Consider the following 24,730-nt stretch of genomic DNA (forward strand, 5'->3'; position numbering starts at 1 on the left):
TAATCTAGAGATTAGACACATAAAAGGGAAAGATAATGTGATTGCTGATTGTTTGTCACGTGTCTAGTTGGTTTTCCGCAGCTTTGTTTTTAAAGACTGTGGTAAACGTTATTATTATTCATAATCATGAATATGTTAAAGAAAGTTTTATGCAAAACTTTCTTTCCCTGATGGGTGGGGGTGTTATGTATGACTATTTAACGTCTTCATGTACTGTTAGTCTGCGGACCTTTGTGTTATATGTTATAAGCATAACAGGCCCTGTTATATATGTACAGCGCGGACCTGGCCGAAAGCACCTTGTTCAAGGCTCTGTTTATTTAACTGGCTGTTCATTGGCTGTTAAACTCTGTGTTTAAAAATAGTTGAATCCACCTGGCACGTATATAAGCCGTGTTTTCTGTGCAGAGTGGAGGTATTTTTGCTGCATCCACTGGGAGCCAGGAGACTGTGAGACGCTCTCGTATCGAGTCCATTATTGTGATATGAGCTGGTGATGCCAGTTTCATTTGGGAGGACAGATTTTTATGCCGGCACCGTTTGTGTACCACAGTAGTACTGATGTCTGGTTTATGTGAATTTCTGCGGAAGTCACGTTTATTGGTGTTCGGATCTTTATTATGATTATACAGTGTTGACTGTGTAATTTGTTTAACACGCTGACCTCACCTGACCGACAAGGTCGTCAAGGACTCTAAACTGAAGTTTTCAGTTTTGTAAAGGACGTTCGTTCTGCCACAAGGTGACATTACTCTACGTCTCTGAACGGCTCGTTTGTGAGTTTCTGCGGGAGCTGACTTGTTTTAAAGTGGATTATACCTCCATGCCTGTATTTACCCTGTGTTGTGCTCTGCGGGTGTGACGTCATTCAAAGGCTTGACTGTTCCAGTTCTGTGTAACCTGTGTACTGTGTTCGTGTTCGCTAACCTGGCGAAGTACCTGTCTAGGACAATTTGTGACTTGTGTGTTTATCCCATGGTCTTTACGTTGGATCTCCTGGAACACGTTCCTTGGGAAGCAAAGGTGAACTGGAAACTTTTAAAGACCGGTAATACTGATGTGTATGTTTTTTATGTTGTTGTTGTTGAACTGTCTGTAAAACTGTACGTCTCATTTTATATATAAAGCATTGTTTACATTGTAATATTGAGTCACTGAGTCTGTTTTCTGTTGCTGTTTTCAATACCGTAACAACATGCATCCTTCAGACCTATTAATTATGAAATAGCGAACAAGGTGCAGCTTTGGGAAATGACTGTCACAGACGATCATGAAACTTACCATAGCCACCTGAGTGGCACTTGGTCCATTTTCTTCAATCAGTGACATGATTAAGTTAGCGATACATTGACGTAGCTGCAGAATCTGGAAAATGTAACAAATTGAAATGAATATTTAAATCAAATAATGCCCTTAAATCACCAGGACATGGGTGAAGACACATAAATATTGAAAAATGTTTATTCATGGGACACAATAAAACTAATATCCATGTACAAGTATGTGTGTTAATAAGTATGAGTCTATGGGAGCCAGTGAAAACTTGCATGGTATGTGTGTCGTGTACTGAAATATAATAATGAACGAAAACAGATAGAAATCATCGCCAATTCACAGTAAAGTGAATAAAAAAGATCTTAAAGTGAACATAAAGTCGGCAACTTTATATGCATAGAACAAAGGACAGAGGGCACAATTATGACAGAAAAAACTCTACATAGTTTTGAAAGCCGAGAGGATGAAGTTCAGTATTGGGGATATGGCACTGACGGACAATTTGCTCCGAGTAGCCATGTTGTAAAAGCGCTTGTGAACTTGGCCAATCACTAGCGCTGAAAGCATCACTTGATATTTGTCTGTCACGTCAAAAACACAATAGCTCTCGATTGTCAGTGTGGTTTCTTATAGTACATAGACAGATATCGATGCAACAAACTGGATTTTGCGATTAGTTTAAGTGTTAAACTGGTGCATTTTGGACCACACATTTATGAGCAGGAAACTGGGAACGACTGCCCGCGTCACAATGCGTACGTGTTGGGCAGAGGCCTGCAGTAACTGGTCAGGGTGAGCTAGCCGGAAAATCGCCTCGGAAGAGTCATTACTTGAAGAAAAATATTATGAGTGCGTTATTTTTCCTTAGCAAAGTCAGTTTTATTACGAAAATATCTTCCCAAGATTGGATTGAAAGAGTTTGTCATAAATAAGAAATTCCTACTATGTGCGGTAAATTCCCTGAAGTCGGTACAGCCAGCTTGGCCCAGTGTTTACACCCATGCAAAACGAGGACGAGGACGAGCAGGACTGCTAAAACATGACGCTTGTGTCCATGAGCATTGCCCTCACCGTGCGCCAAACTAAAGGAAACATCGGCCCTTTTCACACGGAACAGAGCTGATACTCTTTGGTTGGGTACCAGGTGTTTTTGTTCTTATTTTCTCATTGTCACATTGTTTAATACAGCTGGTACGGGAGAAGTCCTAGGTTTTGTGACGTCACTCTAGATATCTATAACATGGCAAAATGCCGTCACCAAATAAATGGCTGGTACTGACGGTTGTTTGCTATTCAGTTCGTTGATAAGCGGGGTAGAATTTTTTAAAAATATTTTAGAACAATTCTGGAATACTACTTTATTAATTAATTGAGCTTTAGTGGCTGAGTTTATGTTTACTTTAACGTTATGCGTGTTTAACATAATAATCACTGAAGTACAACAAAATATCACATGCTCGTGGGTTTCCACTTGGGCTCTGTCCGGTTTCCTTTAACCAAAATGCTTTCCGCTGTGGTATAAGTGAATTATTCTTGAGTTTGGCGTAAAACACAAATCACTTCAAACAAATAAATCCAAAAAGAAAAGGTCAGTTCAAAATAACTATAAAGACACAAGTATATTAAAGGGTTTTATGGGTTTTAGCTTTCTTTTGATCATTCTTGAAGTTTATATGCAAATATAGGTTGTTTAAAAAAAACAGAAAGTACAGAAAAAATGTGGCAAACACCTGATGATGTTTGCATTCTCCTATTAGATATACATTTACCTTCTCCGTCGGACAGTCGGTCAGTTCTCCAGCCCTCATTATGAAGTTAATGTAGTCAATGATCTTGTTGTCATAAATCACGAGTCTGTTGTCCTGATTCCCCTGTAAAAACATAGTACATAAGTGACATATACTGGCTGAAATTTGTAAACGTAATTATTGCCAACAGTGTTAGGCGTGACGCGACAATCATTCGAGTTGAAAATATGTATATATACTTGGGGTTTTACGTCATGCTAACTATTTTTTGTTAAATGAGGACGAGTCATATAGGTGTGTGTACCATACTGTGTCTTCTTGTGACAGGGCGCCGGAATCCATGTTCTCAAAGTGCTGCCGCCACTGAAGTACGTGTATCATGTCAAAGACACCTGACATGACACCCCACTCTGATATTATACTGACACCAGGTCAACCAGTCATGATTCCTTGCTCTAGCCTTGCTCTTCAGCGCCAAGCAAGGCAACAACAAGTACATTTTTAAAGTCTTTCTTGTGACCCAACCCGGGTTTGATTCCAGGTCACCCGACTTCGAGGCGGACGCTCTTACCATTAAGCCACCGAAGAGGTCAACAAGTTTAATGGTTCAGTTATGGAAGACCATTTAAGTTCATAACTGTTACCGTTGTATGGTCGACAAGTACCACGCCATCTAAGACTAGTTAGGACATTCCCACTGTATTTAATTAAAAGAGACGTAAGACATGTTCCCGTTAACATTTTCTAGGCATTGGAAGCATTGAATAATTTTATCTTCAAAAGGTAAGAGTTATGAAGTGTTTAACAACAGGACACAAAACTCATTGCCATGATCAAAATACTACGCTGTTAAACACATTTATCGTTTATCAAATGTACATGTGGACGTTGAAGTCAACAACTTACCGCCGTGAACTCGTTCATTGTCTCAAATAACTGTATGACAAGGTCGATTGAGCTCCCGTTAATGTTGGAATAAATCACATCCAAAAACCTGGTCACCTCACCAATGATGTTGAAGGATTTGATGTTGTCTGGTTGTTCACGAAGGTAATCCTGTGACATGGAGAAATACATATACTGAAATCTGGTTGTTCACGAAGGTAATCCTGTGACAAGGAGAAAGTGTATTGGTGAATGCGTATCTGTATTTTGACTGGTATAACAATGGTGCAGGTCCAACACAAGTTGTAATAAATTGTCACATTTTTTTGCCAAACATGTAGGTACCAAGTTACCAATGTACGTGTTTTCCATTACTAGCAATACTGAAAAGCCTTTTTCAGGTTTACTATACTATTTAACCCAGTTAGAACGTCTTATATTTTCAGGCATGCTATAATATTTCAAGTAACTTTATTATACGGAGGCTGTGACACTAACATAGAGATTATTACTATGTTTATTGTTTCACAGATGGGCGAATAGGAATTAAATACTGGGACGTGAATGAATGTAGGTGTACACACTCGTGCAATCACTCTCAGAACCAATCCAATACAACCATCGGACTTATTAAATGGAATTCAATACTGAGACGTACCTGAAGATTTTGGTTTTGACCATCGCACATGCGCGCCATCACTCTTAGAACCAACTCAATATAACCATCGTCCTTCGCTTCAGGTGCGCTTTGATGGCTTTCTGTCGGTTCCTCTTGCTGGATACCTTCCAGTTCCTAAGATAAACGTAAAATTCAAACAATAAATAAGGTGACCGAAAAACAGGTGACTTCTGTACTCTTGTTGCATTTGATTTGATTTATTCCTGACATAGAATTCCCTAAAATAAATGAAAAAATCACAATTCTGGTGTTGTTCATGTTCGTAAATATATATGTATTTTGTCTTACTATGAGTGACGGATTGCATGTCTGCTATATACTATACTATAACGTCAAATTTACAATTTCGTTTACACATGTCGGCTTGATAAAAGATGGGTCATTATACGTAAGTTTTCGAAAACCATTTCCAGTTGCTTACTTCTTCGGTCCAGCAATAAGTCTACCTTACCTTCTACTAAGTCCTGTGGTATTTTGTGTCATCATTTGCTCTACATTTACTTTCTACATAGTCCTGTGGTATTTTGTGTCATCATTTGCTCTACTTTTACCTTCTACTAAGTCCTGTGGTATTTTGTATCATCAGTTGCTCTACATTTACCTTCTGCTAAGTCCTGTGGTATTTTGTATCATCAGTTGTTCTACATTTACCTTCTACTAAGTCCTGTGGTATTTTGTGTCAGCAGTTGCTCTGTATTTACCTTCTGCTAAGTCCTGTGGTATTTTGTGTCAGCAATCGCTCCGTATTTACCTTCTACTAAGTCCTGTGGTATTTTGTGTCAGAAGTTGCTCTGTATTTAACTTCTACTAAGTCCTCTGGTATTTTGTGTCAGCAATTGCTCCGTATTTACCTTCTACTTAGTCCTGTGGTATTTTCTGTCAGAAGTTGCTCTGTATTTACCTTCTACTAAGTCCTGTGGTATTTTGTGTCAGCAGTGGTCTGTATTTACCTTCTGCTAAGTCCTGTGGTATTTTGTGTCAGCAGTTGCTCTGTATTTACCTTCTTCTCAGTCCTGTGGCATTTTGTGTCAGCAGTTGCTCTGTATATACCTTCTACATAGTCCTGTGGCATTTTGTGTCAGCAGTGGTCTGTATTTACCTTCTTCTCAGTCCTGTGGTATTTTGTGTCAGCAATTGCTCCGCATTTACTTTCTACATAGTCCTGTGGTATTTTGTGTCAGCAGTTGCTCTACATTTACCTTCTGCTAAGTCCTGTGGTATTTTGTGTCAGCAATTGCTCCGTATTTACCTTCTACTAAGTCCTGTGGTATTTTGTGTCAGCAGTTGCTCTGTATATACCTTCTTCTCCGTCCTGATCCCCAGAATACATGTTGTTTACAATTATTGTACTTTCCACACAAGGAATTTCATTTCTCCATACGCAAGAGTGGGTAGTTAATTTTAAATTTTATTGGTATCGTTCATATTAACGACAGTCATATTAATCAACATCAACATGTGGACATTTCTTGTCTAAAAATGATGAATTTCTACAAGAATGTACTGTTTTTCCTTAAGAATAGAAAATATATATTGAATAAACATTGATTTTTACACCATGTGATTGTCACATTGACATCATATACATTTAGAACAAATGTAAATATATCCACATTAAATATGTCAAAAGCGGGATGTTCAGCCAGCACATAGATAGGCGTTCGAGCCGAAGTTGACACCGAAGAAATTATTATTACAAGCAACTTAAGAAAGTAACATTAATCTGACCTAATATTAAGATAACAAATATATATGAATAGGCCTATTTCTAAACAAAACAATGAAGATTTCATTTCATACTGTCTACAGGGGAAAACACAAAACGAAAACTGAACTCTAAAATTGCCTGTTGGTTGTTGTTGTTTTTTTACGGAAATAATATGAATAAAAATATGGGATGCCTGAGATGCGAGATTTTCTCCATTTATTATCTCGTTCAGAAAGAAAATATTTCGTGTACACTATCATCTATATTTAAGCACATGAATTTTAACGAGCTATTCCAACTAGTTTTTTGACACCAAAAGTGGTCCATATTACAATTCATATGACTACATGTACATTTTAAAAATATTTTAAGAAAATAATTGACGGCCATTCCAAGATTTTATGGAGTCTTTCCAATGAGATATGCTTATAAATTCTCTTTCTTTTAACAAACACGTTGGTTAATTCCAACAGCAGCAAAATAAACACATAAAATGAAGTTAATAAAAGTTTCTAACTGTAACAACTTCTCTCTGGCCGAATATGATTTCTGGAAAGGAACCTTGTTCCCAAGATCATCGACCATATTTTTGAAAACAGTATCTACGATAAAACCTTCGAAATCCGATGAATCATTCTTAATACAAATAAATAGGGCGAAAATTGTTCTATTTATTTATTTGATTGGAGCCTACGCCCTGGTCAAAAATATTTCCCTTCTATGACGGCTGCCAACATTATGGTGGAAGGAAACCGGGAAGAACCCGGGGAAAACCCACGACAATGTAAAAATATTTATGGTGATATACAAAATTTCAGTCAATGAAATGTCGATTGTACTGTTCCACAGAAGTTAATGACAACAATACAAAAGCGTGCACACAAACCATGCCATCAAGACGACCAGACAACGAGTGACTGTAACAAGTGACAACAAACGGGGAAGCATTCCGGAATACCACATGAAAGGTCACAGGTCAAGGTCAAGAGGTCAAACTTCACAACCAATGGCACTTCACGTTGACTGACAATCACAAGGTCACTACAGACCTTCCAGAAACTCCAGGCCAGTTCACAGAATCAACCTAGCTAAAGATCGTAAAGAGTCTAAATGCTTGGTTCATAAGAAATCACAAGACCACCATTGTTGATTTGTTTTAACTCCTACAAAATGTACAGACGTTATCTGGTCTCTTTTATGATACTGTTCCACCATTATCCGAGAAGAAAATCAAATAAACAGACAACTGTTGTGGATCTAAAACGAAAAAGAAACGTTGATCATGTCAACGATTCCCTTGCACATGTTGTTTTCGATTTGATTACCAATATTTCTATTTTCAATTTTTTTGAAAAGTATCTTTAATTCAACATTAATACCGGGGTTATCGGGGAAGCAATTAGGTGTATATTACCACCACAGCCATTCAATAAATTTGGTGACAGCAACTATTTCAAAAAATGGTTTATATCATAATGTTGTTTAGCTTAATTTTTCGATAATGTAACATTATTAAGTCTTGATTTATGTCTAAAATTAATATTTACACAACTCCTAAAAATATAGCTTTTTACCGTTGTGTCCTGTAGATTTTAATTTATTTCTCAAAGCAAGAATACACGACAGCCTGATTGTTTCCAGTGAAAAACAGGCGTATTTGGAGAAGCGCTTCAAGATTGACCAATGAAATAGCCTGAGTTTCTGAGAAGGTCGGAAGGGGAGCAGTCACACAGATGCCTGACAACCTCAACCGTTACCATTTCGAGATCGGTATCCGGGTGCTGAATAAGGGCATCTCCCTCGCCCATGATGGAGTTTGTAAATTTCACCTCTTTCTTCGGAGAGCCTTTGTTGCACTTCATTTCGTTCATGCCATTTTGTTTTAGAAGATCTCCGTTTTTCTGTTTGTCTTTCAGTGCCTTCTTCTTGCCGTCTTCAGTTTTCTTCTGTTTTTTCTTCACGGTGTTCTTGGTCTGACCCATTCGTTTGCGATTCTTCAAAAATCAATGTGAAGTGTGACACATATACACTGTGCTGTGACACACACAGCCGAGGACAATAGTGACACTTACTTACTATATGAGTACTTTTAGCAGTACAAATATAGCTACATGCATATATATGACAAGTATAATGACTGCATATGAATGTGACATATATCAGAGATGTTGACTCAACTCCAAATGTGTCCACGTATGCAAAGTTCCTTCCAAAGTTTTCTGGCGTCCAGAAGTGAGATACCGAACTGTGGAAAGAAGTTCGCCTATGGCAGGTGGAGATTACTATTCTATTATTACTACTACTACAGTATGATGTGAACCGTTGTGATCTAATAAGGTGTGCTGGCATTTAATTACAGCTGGCGTTTCTTCAGTCCAGTGCTTTAATTTATCCTTTCTTTAAAATGTTATTCTGTGCTTGAAGAAAGTTCCGTCAACTTTCGAATGACCTGAGCTTTCCAGAAACTCCGTTCTGTTCGATATTCTGAGTATACTACACGTGGTCTAGTGACAATACCCGAGCAGTGTATAACGTGATAAGCTATCTAATCCGCTGCCCTGATGCTCGGAATAAAATTTCAATACGGTGTAATCATCTTAACTTCATCGCTGAAATGCACGACGTTAAAGCTCAATCACTCACTCACTCACTCATCGCTGAAACCACAATCATCCACAACGCTGACAGATTCTCTTACCGTCACTGCCCATCCGCTTAGTCTCTGCTGTCTCATCACATCCTCATACGCTTGGATTTGCTACAACGAAAATTTCATATTTACCATTTCAGAATTTATATTACAACAAACTGACGACAAAGAAGTGTGAATTTTAAATACAATATTTTCAACAATTAACTGCTTGTGGAAAGGATTAGATGCATGAGCTTATTTACGGTAAAATGACGTTATCTACACACATACTGTCGAGTCTTCACTGCTGTCATAACTCACAGCACTTATTTGAAAGCAAACTTTCTACGACAAGGCTACAACCACATATACAGATATCTCTTTTAGGGGAACTTCATCCCGAAAATTACACTGGGCATTGTATCAAGTTGGGAAATATTTCCAGAGTTTCTGGATTTTTAACCAAGAAGACAGGATGACGTGGTTTCGAAACGCACTTGTAATGCAAAGGACACGTCAGCTCTTTATGTTAGTACAACAATAGCGCCAGAGTACCAAACTAAATATGTGACTCATATAACCCATTATATGTTTAATACGACTAAATATGTGATACATGTCTAAAGAGAAAAGATTTAAAAGTTGAAACAACGACTGTACCCGCAGAGCCACTCTACTGATGGCAATGGAACCGGTGTCTCCTTTATCGAATGACCCGTGGGCATCCTTCATCCTGGCCTGTTGTTGAGCCAAAAGGGAACGCCTGTGGCCAAACAAAAGCACTGAGCTCATGTTCGTGGTTATCACTAATTTCATTTACTACTGCTGGACCAAGAGATAACGTTTGTGGCAAGATAAAATGTTCACGATTATCATTCATTTCATTAATTACAGTTGAGCCAAGAAGGAGCGTCTGTGGCAAAACAAAAATATTGGTCTCATGTTCACGATTATAATTCATTTCATTAATTACGGCTAATCCAAGAGGCAACGCCTGTGGCAAGACGAAACCACTGGGCTCATGTTCACGATTATCATTCATTTTATTAGCAACTGCTCGGCCGAAAATGGACGCCCGTAACAGGACTAAAATGACAAAAAAACATAGCAATGAATATCATTCGTATCATTATTTGCAAGGGCCTCATTCAAGATGATAACTGTCAAACCAATTACACTTTGACCAAATTTAAAACATTGTAACAGAAACAAAAAGCAAGTAACTGAGATACACCAAGATGTTATCGGTTTTCAGCATAAATCTATTATACATTTTTGTCAAAGGTTGACAATTACGTATAAATTCCCAATCGATTTAACCTTCGTAACTTCACATTTTGTCGTGTTGCTATGGTAAATATATAGAATACAGAAGACAAGTGGAGACATTACTTTTCTTTAATGGAATTTGTTGACATTTGCATACGGTCTCTGACCGCCATGAAGAACACCTCCTCTCTTGTTGATAAGAAATAATCCAACATGGATTGCTGAAAAAGAACAATAGCTGATTGTATTAACCAGTAAATATAAGTTGTCACTCATTTTAAGTTTTACACCTTGTCTGAAAGCCACAAAGCTGCTCTTAAATCGCTCATAAATTTGCATAAAATTATGAATTTTTAATAACTGTACAACAATGATGTTACCGCTAGCAGTATGCCAGAATTAAATACATAAATACATTTCTTCTTGATATGGCTTTCAAACATCAATTCAGTACTATCACGACGGATTCCTTTCGTTCGACCATTTTAAAGCACCTAAACTTGAAGTACAATGCTCATATCCCTCTTGTCTATTTAATTATCTACAGCTAAATTCATTGCCTTGGCCACACTGTTTTAATATTCTTGGTATGCGCATTATTGTAGTGAAAAATCGGACGGCTAACAAAACAGTTTAGACTTTCGTGTATTTTTAATGTTGTTAACACCACACTCAAGAATGCTTTACTTATAAGATTCATTTTAATATTGTGACACCCGTGACCAAGTAAGGCTAGGGCTGAACTTGGAAGCAAAGAAAAATTACCTGAACAACTTTGTTGGCGTTGAAAAGCATGATGCATATGGCTCCCAGGACCTCCCTGACCATGTCGTCACACCTGGAGGACAGGTGGGGTAACGAGTTACGTAACACGCCTTTACCGTTAAAGAAATCCTGCATGCTGGTAATCACTTTGAGTTGCCTGTAAATTGGAGCAAAGGAAACATAAAATCAAATATCTCACATGCTGCAAGGGATGGATCCCGCACAACTGATGTCCTACCACCCGTTCTATTGATAACGAGAAGCAATTGTGATGTCATGACATCACAGAAAGACTGAATATTTTTTATCAATGTGTAGGACATCCGGAGGACTTATTTACAGCAATACTGCTTATAATTGGTCAATTGCGTGTTCTTGATTGACAGTTCGCAAATGTCTATTGCGATAAATAGTCTTTCTTTAGTCATATTTGAACTAACAGGAATAAATCTACAACTTGATGAGGATGCGAATGCTACAATTCGGGTCACTAATTGTTAAATTTCCAGGTGCAACACACATTTTAGATCATAATTATGGGTTTATGGTTTACTGAGTTTATACTAGGGTTACAAGACAGTTCAGCAATTCCGTGACATGGGATATTCCTAGTGTTTGTAAATCATGTTAAATTCCCTGGAAACTACACTTAAAATATAGGCACAAAGGGACGTCACTCTAAACCGCGGTCACTCTAAACCACAAAGCCATTTCTGACGTCTGTCAGAATTTGAAATAAACTTTTATAAAATATTTGCGAGTCCTAAAATTGATCAAGTCATGAGTACGATCTTAAGACTTCTGTATCAAATTTTCAACTTCCAGTACTAAAACGTCTCTATCTTGACAAGGCTTTATGTTTCGACTTAAGTTAGGTATGGCTTTGGGGAACTGGCCCCTGAGCATTAATTCGATGACAGAATACATTGCTTCTCTTGGACTTACTTTTTGATCTTTGACTCGCTTGTCCTGGTTTCCCAGTCTTCCGGTAGTTTCCTCTCCTCGTTGTGGATCAATGCCCTTAACAGCTGCAGGCACTTCACATTAAGGTCGTAGAATTCCTGCTTCTTGGACTCAGGAACCCGTGTAGTTTTGTGGGCAATACTGACAGAGAGGAGGGCAAATTAAAACGAGTTTTCCTTTCATTTGTATTTATTCACCATTTTGCAATGCGGGCGATTTTTATTTAGCACATTTAACATTTAATACAATTATTCCACAATGCATCGCATTACAATACGTTGTATAATAAAATAAACTGGCTGCAATACAATCCAAAAGGGCTTGTTTATCCCAACAAAAATGAGAACAAATTCACCCACAACAATATATACATAGGTTATATAAATGTATAATATTACAATATGATTTGTGGGTACAATGTTTATAAAAAGGTGAACATAACCATGCACTGTCTCCACATTTAACAAATAAAATATTAACAGCTTTATAAAAAGGGATGCAACTTAAACTCAGCATGAAAGATATCATGTTAATCGAGACTTAAATGAACATTTCGACTGAATCTGTTTTCGTTCGATTGGTAAAATAATTCCACGGTCCTGTTAATTTTGGAGACATTATGACAGGTTTGAGAATGTACAATGGTGAAAACAAATTATCTCTCTCACTCTCGTCGGATACATGTGGACTCTTACACGATGTTAAGATAAGAAGTGAACGCATCTTGTCATGTCAATAAAATGTCCTACCAATGCAACGTATTTCTGAATTCCTAATCTGAATACGGCCGTGGTATTGAACAGGAAACACGCTGACAGAAAAAAATGGTATGCATTCAAATGCCAAAAATGCAATTAAATGCACATGATAAATGTCGTCGTCTCTCCGGCCGTACGTGAGAAGGTCTGGCAGCAACCTGCGGATGGTCGTGGGTTTCCCCAGGGCTCAGCCCGGTTTCCAACCACCATAATGCTGGCCGCCGTCGTATAAGTGAAATATTCTTGAGTACGGCGTAAAACACCAATCAAATAAATAAACAATCAAATAAATAAATGTCGTCGTAAAGTGTCGAAAGAAGGCAGTATCCCATTTTGCTTAAATTTGCTACATGGGTAAACAAAACGAATAGTATGGCATGAAATTTATCACTATGGAAACCGAGTACTTACGCCAGCTGCTCTATGAGTTTTGCTGCCAGTTCAAATCGCTTTGGGGCTTTCTTCTCGCTGTAGTTGATAAAACAACGCACGTGACTTTGGAACTCCTCACCCAGAGGTAACTCTTCGTCACCTCCGATCGTCGTGTACTCTGGTTACACACAACACAGACAGTTACCGATGGTCGTGAATTCTGTTATACACAGCATCTATTACATATCAGTATATCAACTTAATTCAGTAATGAAGATAATTGAAAATGTTTGTATATAAAACACTGTCAGGGGAAATTGGGTTGGGGCAAAGAAATCAACCACAGAGTTTAAAAATTTAATTCTATGACACAAAATCTAAAATCGTAGGACACCCTAACACGTGAGTTGTTAGGCCAGGAAAAAAGGTTTAATCTTGCTATTGTTTTCTTGTATACTCTTACTGAAGACTAAACTCAATCTCTGTGTTGTATGAAAAACAAATCGCTAAAGTTGGTTTTAAAGGTTGGTCAGCCATGCTGGGATTTGTTTTGCCCTAACCGTCCTGGGATATTTGAATTCGCTGTAATGTCTTAGATCTCAACTATCAGACTTGTACACCTTACAAAAAACTGTTACACTGGCACAAAAAAAAATTCTGCAAGTCTCCCAAAAATCTTGCGACCTGTGGAGGAACATGTTTCTATTCTAAAAGAAACACAGAGTAATGATTTCCTATCCAAGTGATGTAGACAAACAGTTCGACAAACCTCTCTTAGATTTGATCTTGATTTGAGCTTGTACCGTGTTATGTCCGCCAAACACCAAGCTGCAGTTCTTGGCAAATATTCGGAATTTGTTGTTGAGTTCAATCTCTTCCGAGTAATACTCAATATTACCCTGAAATGACAGGAAAGTCTAATAACAAAATCTGTGCGTCGAGATGGACGTTCGTAAACCAGCAGTCAACTAAAATGGTTGACTGGTCCTATGAAAAAAAATATTATTTACAAGAAATGAATGACCAGAAATGCCCACATTTAAACAATTAAATGTTTAGTGTCATCTATATTGTGTATCCAATAGCACAACAGCTTGATCTCTTACGTCTCTTGATGTTTCTTACAAAGTATTTAAATTGTAATATGATAGCATTCCGTATGCTAGGACTAAAATTGGTATACGTAAGTATGTGCGTATGATCTCCAGGTGAAAATGAAATTTCATCGTAACCTTACCCTTCTGATGGCACTTGATGTGTCCTCCACTGTGATTCCTGAAGCAAATCTGTCTAATATATTCTCCAGATTCTGGAAACAGAACACGTGGAAATAAGTCATATATTCACGCTTTAACCCCATAAAAATCACTTATCTTATCAGCACAAAACTGAAGTTATAAACTGGAAATGTAACCTGGAACTCTATAAAATAGCTAAAATATGCAGCAGGTATACATGTTTCTTTTTAAGACAATTCTGGCCATGGAGAATCTGGCAGTGTTATTGGGTTGACGATCATGACTGTACGCTCAAGCCTTTGAGCACATGGCCCTTAAAGGCAACGCAGATTATATATTGCCTGTTTATTAGAAGACTCGTGTGGTTCTTGAGTGGTTTCTTTTTAATGTGGATTGCCATTTGTCATAAATCATTTTCCGCCTCAGGGTTTCGTCTTAAGTTTGACAGTTTTGACAATGACCTCGCCCAGTACTGGTTCCGGGAAGTCTTTGTGAACCTTAAGGTTCACAAATAAGTACACCACAATGGCAGTGCACGGATACAATGAAGTTACTCCAAAGTTTCTGTTATTTTGAAATTAGAGACTGAGCCCTGACGACTGTCTTGTTGCTGGCAAAAATTTATGTACATGAAATTTGAGTTTTCGTAGACCTTGTAAAGGTGGGCAAAGCGGGTGCAAGATTGCAACACTTCACCCAAAGCTCTTCTTGCCAGATTCAGCTGAACTTTGAGTACGTACTGAATTGGGCATATTTGAGGCAGGCACAACAGACGTCAGGCAATGGACCATGTTCTTCATGTGTTCTGGTTTACTCAACAGCGGGCCAATGATCTCGCTGAACATCTGAAAGAAAAATATAATGAAGCTATGAACTAATTGGTATAGAGTAGTTACAATGTATCTTCTCCTGGTCCGACACTCTTTCACTTATTTTGTTTATAACGAAACCGTTCATAGAAAGTGTGGTGTGTCTTTACACAAATGGCTTCCCCAGGCCAGTTTGGCTATGAGCGGTGAAAGTCTTAATCAAAGTAAAGATAAGTCTAACAAATCTTTCAGAACAAATCTTTTTGTCTGATAGATGAAGGCTTATAAAGACGCCAAATGGAGGCGAATGAAAGTCCATGGTTGGACACGTTTGGATTCCTTGTGAGTAATTGATTCATTTTTGTTTGTATGCCCTACTCAAGAATATTTCACTTATATAAGGGCCTTCAGCATTATGGCAGAAGGAAACCGGGCAAAGGTTGGAGGAAATCCACTACCATTCGCATTGGTGAAAAGTTCCCGAGTCATTGTCCCGCACTGGCACGCTAACAACTCGGCCACTGAGGGTCCACCCTTTGAGTACAGATATTTACCACTACAGCCTTGGCTAAGTGGTCCGTCTCGTCTATTTCATCAGCATATCCAGCCTGGTCGGGGAAGTAGAAGTCCCTGAAGAATGTCTCCAGGAAGGGCATGACCCCCTCGAGGAAATACAGACAGCTGCCGTAGGCGGAGGACTCAAAATCCGGAGTATGGGCAGACCCGCTGCAAATATACACGAAAATCAGCTTCACACTATAGAGTAACATCAAGGATGCATTTCAAATACAGAAATAATTTATGAACTAGTGTGAATCAAAAACGGTAAAGCTCTGTCATATTGCACATGTAATGTTAAAACATCCCTAAAAATGTATCGCTTTTGTACGTATTACATAGAAATTAGAAGATAACTCATGAATAGTCATTTTTGTTATAACATATGTCCAGCTTAGAGGATGGATAGATGTTGATTTTTAAAGGAATTTGTCATTAAAAGCCCTGTCACCAAATCCCTAACACATGGTTCTTCAAAACAAACAGATGATAAAGATACACGTGAAAGAATAGAATCATTTAGAGACCGAAGGCATAGTTTCTGCGTTTATCGTTCTTGATCACATGCCAATTCAGCTTTCAGACCTTTTCTCTGGTGCAGTTTTTAGATGAATTGCAATCTTGTCAGGGTCTTCCTTGACGCTGTCAGTCAATCTGTTCATGGCTATCGCCACAGAGGCCAAGTAATTCCACAAAGACCTGGAAATACAAATACACATATACACACATGTACACAACAGGCATATACAAGAACAAGAATGTGCATAATACACATAAATGTACACAAACACATGCAGAGTGATTCCTATGTGCCAGGAACAATTCGTTCTTATATTTATGTGTACCAAACATATTCAAAAATATAACCATGACAAATTATTTTCTACTGTCTAATATCGTTACCAAAGATCTATATGATCCTAGCAAGGAGTCTAATATACATGTACTATCCAACACTGAGGTTTGTGTGAATGTATTTTTGTCCTGTGTTTCAAATCAGGGCCACATCCTGTGTAGGGTGAGAAAATATATTCGATCAAGCACAATCATACCTCATATAATTAACTACGTGTAATAGCAAGTATGTAAGCAAATTTCTAGTTATTTTCTGACTACATCCCCTTACTCATCGTGAGGCAATTCCCCGGCGCCTGTCTCCACCACTGTCCCGTTACTCCTCATATACACATGGTGAAGACAGCGGAGAAACGGTTTCTTCAAGACGTTGTCCACCCGGGGGTTGTTCAGCACCCACAGCAAGTCCTCCAGTGGTAGGATAGTCTGACACAGAGACTCGATGAACATGTTCTCACCCTGAAATATGAGACACAATTCAACAACTTAAACATCCCTAGCACCGTGGCTTAAGCAGAATTAAGTAAATTGAAAATTGCATTGCCGTAGATTCCAAAATTTATTAGACGGTGTAGAATTACTCCAACTGCTGAGTTGTTATCACATTTGACCACAACATGGACACAATGTAAAGAAACCAGGCCTCGGGGATACTTAGTCCACTAGCAGAACCGTTATTTGAAAATGCGTACAATACTGCAGAAGAAAGAAGCTTTATAGTCTAACCTAAAGAAACTGAAGCGAAAGACCGTTGATTGCGCAGTCTTTCTATGTGGCACCATTACTTACCTCAGCACACGTAGCCAAAAGATCCAACAAACTGATGTAATAGCGAAGGGTACAGATCCGCTCTGGGTCAGTCAAGATCTTCTCTCTGTAACACAGAAGATGAAAAGGGTACATTACACTGCAATTCCAAATTCGTGCGTCAAGGTGCGAATTGAATTTAGTTTAAAAGAAATATTTGGAAAAGTTACTAATAAAGTATTAAATATAGGCGTCCAAACAGACATTCGTGTATCAGTCAGCAATCAGTGATCGCACAGCCAATTTCAAAACAAAGTTATATCGCAATCGCTAAAGAACTAGGAAAGTACAAAAAGTACGAAATAAAGACTCGTGCAAAGAGAATCAGTCAAACATTTTTCATTGATGGAGTGTTAGATGAATGATTGAAATCAGTGTCCAAATCGTGTAAAATGCTAGTTTACAAGTTGTCGATAATTAAAAAGTACCGACAAAATACGAGCCAACTGACAAGTTGAATCAGTACGTACATAATGTTAAATTTTGTTTCGCCGATTTTGTTATTCACTGCAATTTATGTAGCAAACTATAATTCGGATATTATGTTGTGAAAAAACGCACCTAATATCCCTGGGCTGATCCAAAACGTAAGCCACTTTCTTGTAATTCTGCATGATATACTTCATGACGTAGGCCTGGTTACGTTTGAGCGTCAAACCTGTTCCCAGAACCTTCACGATCATACTCAGTAGGTCGAGGAACTCGGGTGCCTTCTCCTGCATATCTGCCACTCGGTTCACGATCTTCTGGATCTGCCGAGGGTGGATCTTCAAACACGTGTTCTGATTGCCGGAGAATACCTTTGATACAAACACAGCTAAACACATGTAAAACATGATATACCACGCAAATAAGCTGAAGTATGTATATAAGTATATAGCTGTAAAGAACTAAATCCGAAAGTTGCCCAGATAAACTTACATTGAGTATATACATGCAACCGTAATGAAGTGAAGCCGAACCTCGTTATACAAAAAGTCGCAAAAATAGAAAAGTTATAAAAATGATCTAAGTTCAGCCATGCAATACAAACGGGTTTAATATGGCTCTAGTTTTTTTCAGCTTATTATGATGATAGTTCAGCAAAAGGTGTTAATTTTCTCTTTGAAGCGTCATTAAATATCCAAAATATGCTTATGTTAGCCTCCCCCTCGCTTCACCGCTGACTCCCCCTACACACACACCCTTCCTCTCCCCCCCCCCCCCCCGCACACACAGATAGGCGCACATAAAATAGAGATCTACAGAATTCTGACCTCTTTGAGGGCAATGGCTAAGTCAGATTCCACAACCTTGACGTCTAGTAAGATGTCGAGTCTGTCAAAGATATGACTCTGCACAGAATCGTTCTCTTTGGCCAAAAGTTTCAACAGGTATAGTGTCTTCTTGAATATGTCTTTCATTCCAGCATATTGTTCCTGTAAAGAGATGTATTAGCTATTTAAACTCGAAAAATATTCCCTGCCATCCCTGGTGACAAGCATTATGGACAGTAAATACCCGTCATCATCAGTATAGTAAACACTATTTACGTGTACAACATTTCTATTAATCTGAACGCAACGCAACATTGTAAGATTGTACAGCATCAGTGTTTTTTTCTGAATCAAACACACAATGTCACTTGAGTGGGATAAGATACAGATAAACTACAAAGAAGCAATGCTTACTTCACCAAAAAAATCAATTTCTACTCACCAAAAGCTTTGTGTCGATGTCTTGCACCAGAAGGTCAAAGAGTATGATGAGGATTCCTAAAATTATATGTTTTAAAAAAATTTAAATAACAGTGTTCACCCTCTTCGAAATGAGGGATTGACGATGTGGAACAAGATATGTGTACCCTGGAACAACATTCGACAACATAATTCTAACATCTAATGAACAAAATTTCTTTATATTTTTTTTTTTTATTTACTGGTATTTTCGCTGTACTCAAAAAAATTTCACTTAAGCGGCGAAAGGAAGCATTACACTGGGAGAAAATTCACGACCGGATAACGCAAGTCATCAGAGAGGAAACCAACATGAGCTGCACTTGAACTCGATCGCATTGGTTAGAGGCGCATGAGTCATTACGTATTTAAAAAGTATTAAAACAGTTTTGTTTCATCTTTAAATCTTTGCGTTCCGAAGTTTCTACTGGAAGTGTTTGTCTTTGAGGACATCATTAGTATTTCACGACTTGTTTTATTTTCTTGTTTCTGACACAGATTTATCAATTTGTTTGACTGTTTTATTATAATACTGTAAATCAGGTTAGCTACCACCTGGACTGTTGAAATCAGGTTACGCTTACCGTTACTGATCAGGATGTTCTGGTTCATGGGATGAGGCTCATCCGGTGTCATGGGTAGGTGGCAGAACCTGTAATCAACGCAGTCTATAATATGACCACTTCTTTCAGCAACAACAACATATGCAATCGAATGTTATCAATCTTCGTCGCTTATGCCTGAATGAACCGTTTCGGTGGTCTAATGATTAATGAGACCGCCTCAAAATCAGGAAACCTGGAATCAAACCCGGGTGGACTCGTAAAAAAGACCTTAAACATGGTGTTTGTTGCGGCCTCGCCTGGTGCTCAGCTCTGAGAGGTTAGAGCAAGAAATCATGACTTGTTGGCTCTATGACAGTTTAATGTGACTGTGTGCGGTGTCATGAATGGTGTCTTTGGCATGATACTTCAGTGGCAAAGGCACTTTGGCGGCATGGGCCCGCCCTGGCACCAGAAGACACACTATATATATACACACCATATTATGAAAATGAGCCCTGAGAACCAGACTTCACACACCGTGTAAGGAGGACAGGTAGATTTGATAACGGCACGTTTGATATACAGAATCAATTCCTGTCACCACTTCCCTGTTTTTGGAAGGGAAAATGGATGTAAATATGAGGGTGAAAAAAAAACAAAAGTTTGTTTTGTTTTGTTTTTGTTTTGCTTTTTTTTGTTTTGTTTTGTTTTGTTTTTTCCCTTTCTTTCTTTCTTTTTGCTGTCAACGATGTTCCCCAAGGGAGTTGTTTAGCACCCATAGCAACTCGTGCAAGGGTGGGATAGATGACTCGAAGAAAATAAAGGTGTAAAGTCTTGGTAAAGGCATGGTAAAGGCATGGTAAAGTCCAGGGTTTTAAGGTTCAGCCGATGTCCCGATTTCTCTGGCTGCTTTTCTCACAGTCTGGACCAGCTTGCACTAATGCTTAATGGCTACGAAATATTTGCAGCTGAGTTACAGCACTAAACGTTAACATTGGTCGTCATGGAAAATTAATAGGGGTCTGAGGTGATACTTACTCAGCCAGGTCATCCAGAATCTCTCCCATCAGCTTGACCTGTTGGTCATCCAGTTTGGTCCGCGCCAGACGTCTCAGGATAGGCATACTCTTCAGGACTTCTCTGTGTACGCGAGATGAATCTTGAGTCAACAATACCTGTAAACAACAGACGTGAATGCATTTACATTTACACTGTATCTCAGCTCATCAGTCATCCTCTATGTGATGTGGATGTTATCTGGATGTTCCCTGTCGTTGTAAAGCGGATAACATACGTGTGAAAGGATAAATGATGGAAATTTCTCAATGCCTTGCCTTGATCAGTAACCTAAAGCAATCACACTATTTTTGTTCATCTGTGTTTATGTAGATTTTAGATGCTCGTGGAATTTATGTACAAAAGAGGTATTTATTTATTTAATTGGTGTTTAACGCCATACTCAAGAATATTTCACTTATACGACGGGGGCCAGCATTATGGTGGGTGGAAACCGGGCACAGCCCGGGAGAAACCCACGACCATCCGCAGGTTGCTAGAGACCTTCCCACTTACGGCCGGAGAGGAAGCCAGCATGAGCTGGACTTGAACTCGTAGCGACCGCATTGGTGAGAGTCCAATGGGTCAGTACAAAAGAGGATTGTTATTAACCTTTCTGTTTCATTTCACTGTCACCTTTCACTAACATGACATAAAGGCTGTCTAGGTAACTTCAAGCCTAGCTCCGCACGGCAACGGTTACGTATCCTCTCACAGCCCTGTCTTTTTCCATAAGCTTAAGAAATACAGAGGTGTTCAAGGTAAGCTTATGGGATAGGACAGGGCTGAGATAGTATACGTAATCACAGCCCTACAGAGCTACTTCAAGCCATACTTCATAACTTATTTTCTCCTCGAAAACCTTGTATTGGACGAGTTGTCCCCCTTTGCCCGTGGGACATGCTTATGAAGGTGTAGATGCTCGCTGTGAGTTTGCGTCGGAAGGTGTGTCCGTTACATATACTCACAGACGGGCGGGTTGTTACACACAATTCTGACTACCGTCATAAAAGTGATAGAATACAGTGCCAGCTCTAACAGTGTTACTCTGGACGGCCTACCCACTCACTGGGTATACCGCTTAAACTGCATTGAATATTGGCATGTATTTGTAATGAAGTGAAGCCTACAGTTGTTCAGTAAAGGATGCATGCATTAGGCATATACAGTTGTGTTGAATCAGGCCGAAAGCAGAAAATTGTTCGGTTAAAACCGTATGCACTGAGCATGTATAGCTATAATGAAGTACAGTTGTTCGGTGATAGCTCCAGGCACTAAGCATGCATAGCTGTAATGAAACCGGACAGGACCCTGGAGAGACACACGCCAATATGCACAGGTTGCTGGCAGATCTCTCTGCATACAACAAGCATTTGAGTCATTGCACCGTTAGCACACTAACCACACGACCAGGGAGGCCGCCTGGTTGTATTGATTCATTTATTTGAAAATTCATTTAGTAAAGTAGAAAGCAGTTTGGTGAAAGCTGGTCAATATAACTTGCAATGGGATCGTGCAAAATGTAGGCAACGTTATTCATTTATTTATTTATTTATCTGATTGGTGTTTGACGCTGTACTCAAGAATATTTCACTTATACGACGATGGCCAGCGTTATGGTGGGAGGAAGCCAGACAGAGCCAGCGGGAACCCACGATGATCCGCAGGTAGGCAACATTACGAGAGAGAGTTCTAAATATTACTAATTCGTTACCTGGGCTTTAGAAGACAGGCGGAACATGTTCGTCTTTGAGGAGTACATCTTGTTAAGTATATCCAGAGACTTTGTGATCAATTTGTTGTATTTGTAGTTTGATAAATCCTGCAAAAAATATTCAAGGGGCTGTAGTTCTTTGAGACGGGATACGTTGTAAACAAAACAATATGTTCATAGGGGGCGTGTAATTTGCTACTACTTAAGCATTTACGTGAACAGTTAGAATAAAAACTTGACAGCGGTAAATTTACAGGCGGTCGTATTTAACTAAGTACGTGTGACAATTTTCCAGCTGTCACAATGCTGTCGCTGCTTTGGTTTTACTCTCTATGTTGTGTATGTGTTATGTGTGACCATTTGCCACATGTCACACTGTTGTCGTTGCCCTTGTTTTACTTTCCATACTGCATGTCTTTCATTATATTCTAAGTCTCTGTATTATTTAAAGGCAGTAAACTGTGATGATTTGTTAATCTAAACAGTTTAATGTTTGTGATGTACCAAGCTATCATCCATACTAGTTTGGTAACCATACAGGATAATGGGTGTAAAGTAATAATTTAAATTAGCAGTATAACTGAAGCATTCCCGCAGATTTCATGCAGTCTTACACGAACCTCTCAGCAGAACCTCGTCAGTCTCGCTTTAATAGATTCAGATATACAATGGGGACAGAAATAGAAATGATTATGCAATTAAAACTAATTAATATGCAAATGAACGTAAAGATAAACCTGAAAACATGAACTTGTAAGAATCCGACAGGTCATCTCAGCAAACATTCATGAAAAGTTTCAGAGATATGGTGGCCATTGAAGTGTAGAGTTGTGTAAATTAAACAGACCATTAAGTGAAAATGTATTTTTCCGTAATAACCCCGAATTAATTATGCATTTATGTTTGTTGTTAGCATGTCATAAACAATACTGTAAGCTACTTACCAGTAAGACCTTTGTAATTTGCTCAGTATCAAATATCGACGAGTTCAGAAACATTTCCCTCAGTTCCTTGTTCACCTGCTTTTGTTTCTTCAAACCTTTCCTATAAAGTCAATGATTAATACCAGTCAAGCATTTTCGTACAGTTTTATCATTATAGCGAATAGTCTTATGAAATTTTATGGAAATTTGGATAATATTGTTTTGGGCCATATCCCGTATAAAAGCTACTGTGGCTAAAAGCAATTAAGCAATACAGCTATTATGTTATTATCAACAAAGGAACACTTGGAGAATAACGTTTATACTGTATCTCGTAAAATTAACAAACTTATATGCCTTTTGAGAAAAACTTGTACCAATTAAATGTAATGGAAGGCACGTGGGGTTCCACAATCATGCTTTGAAAGATGTTTGACTGGGTCAAGGCAAAAGTATAATGAAAAGACCAAAATATGTTGGAATAAAAAGGGAAGTAGTGCTCTGGAACAGGGAAAGCAAGCAGCAAACCCTCATTGATATGTCTGACAATATTCTGGGAAATTTATTCTACAGCAGTCGAGTTTATCTCGAATTATTAAAATTCGTAGCGTTAATCTTAATGAGTTAACTATAAAACCAAATTATTATCCCTGGCGTATTCTTGTTGACTGTAAGAAATCCTGATATCTGTACAGTTTTCATGCCGAGAAAGTAAAACTAAAAATTTCCACATATGAATTCCAAGCCTTCTATTTCATTTCTCTCCAGCACAAGTTGCATAAGAACGTAAAAGAAACTGGCATATCTAACCATTAGTTAGCCAGAGGCGTTATGATATAATCCAACGTTTAATGTGACTGTGAACTTAGTAGGTCACAGTTATAATGTTTTAATGAAGGTTTTTGTTCAAAAATAAAATTCACCATTATGAAACAAGCTGATTGCAATTTAGGGTTATTTATGAAAGCAGTAAGTAGCTTAATATTTCATTGTGCCTTTGTAGTTTTTGAGTTTCTTCATTAATCCACATTTGCATTCTTTTCACCCACAGACTGATGTAACAGTCTTCATTAGCAGTTTAAGTCAGTTCGATCGAAGCTACTTCACGAAATGCCTTTCAACCAAATGAGGGTTCAGGTGACGTTGAAAAACAATATGTCTCAAAGTGAAATAACAGGGGAAAGTTAACATATAGTCATAATCCACAGATCATTAAACCAGAAAACACATAACGAAATCAATTTCATGGTAAACTCGGTTTTAAAGCACAGTAAATCTTCACGATTTTCTGTTCCCCGTCAAACAGTGGTATAACCCATTACTATGGTAACACTAGGGGCATCTTTTCCCGATCTTGGCAATTTAGGTGCCGTCTTAAGTGTATTGTAGACCTATATCTACTCTTTTACGCAACATTTCGCCTGATATGTCGACAATAACAGTGCTGACTACCTGC

General features: G+C 38.4%; 1 protein-coding gene across 1 annotated transcript in view; it reads right to left on the reverse strand.

Annotated features, from left to right (window-relative positions):
- Nucleotides 1–24,730, reverse strand: part of LOC135475155 (inositol 1,4,5-trisphosphate receptor type 3-like) — a 145,838-nt gene that overhangs the window by 21,420 nt on the left and 99,688 nt on the right. The window contains 25 exon segments of the mRNA XM_064754930.1: nucleotides 1,282–1,365; nucleotides 3,045–3,146; nucleotides 3,930–4,079; nucleotides 4,567–4,701; nucleotides 8,053–8,289; nucleotides 8,994–9,053; nucleotides 9,588–9,690; nucleotides 10,320–10,417; nucleotides 10,962–11,118; nucleotides 11,907–12,065; nucleotides 13,094–13,232; nucleotides 13,824–13,953; nucleotides 14,292–14,363; nucleotides 15,033–15,137; nucleotides 15,656–15,827; nucleotides 16,245–16,358; nucleotides 16,786–16,973; nucleotides 17,304–17,388; nucleotides 17,883–18,121; nucleotides 18,578–18,739; nucleotides 19,020–19,075; nucleotides 19,621–19,688; nucleotides 20,620–20,756; nucleotides 22,352–22,459; nucleotides 23,296–23,395. Coding sequence (XP_064611000.1) covers nucleotides 1,282–1,365; nucleotides 3,045–3,146; nucleotides 3,930–4,079; nucleotides 4,567–4,701; nucleotides 8,053–8,289; nucleotides 8,994–9,053; nucleotides 9,588–9,690; nucleotides 10,320–10,417; nucleotides 10,962–11,118; nucleotides 11,907–12,065; nucleotides 13,094–13,232; nucleotides 13,824–13,953; nucleotides 14,292–14,363; nucleotides 15,033–15,137; nucleotides 15,656–15,827; nucleotides 16,245–16,358; nucleotides 16,786–16,973; nucleotides 17,304–17,388; nucleotides 17,883–18,121; nucleotides 18,578–18,739; nucleotides 19,020–19,075; nucleotides 19,621–19,688; nucleotides 20,620–20,756; nucleotides 22,352–22,459; nucleotides 23,296–23,395 — 3,160 coding nt within the window.

This window comes from Liolophura sinensis, chromosome 9 (genome assembly GCF_032854445.1).
Source record: "Liolophura sinensis isolate JHLJ2023 chromosome 9, CUHK_Ljap_v2, whole genome shotgun sequence".
In the NCBI taxonomy this organism is placed as follows: Eukaryota; Metazoa; Mollusca; class Polyplacophora; order Chitonida; family Chitonidae; genus Liolophura; species Liolophura sinensis.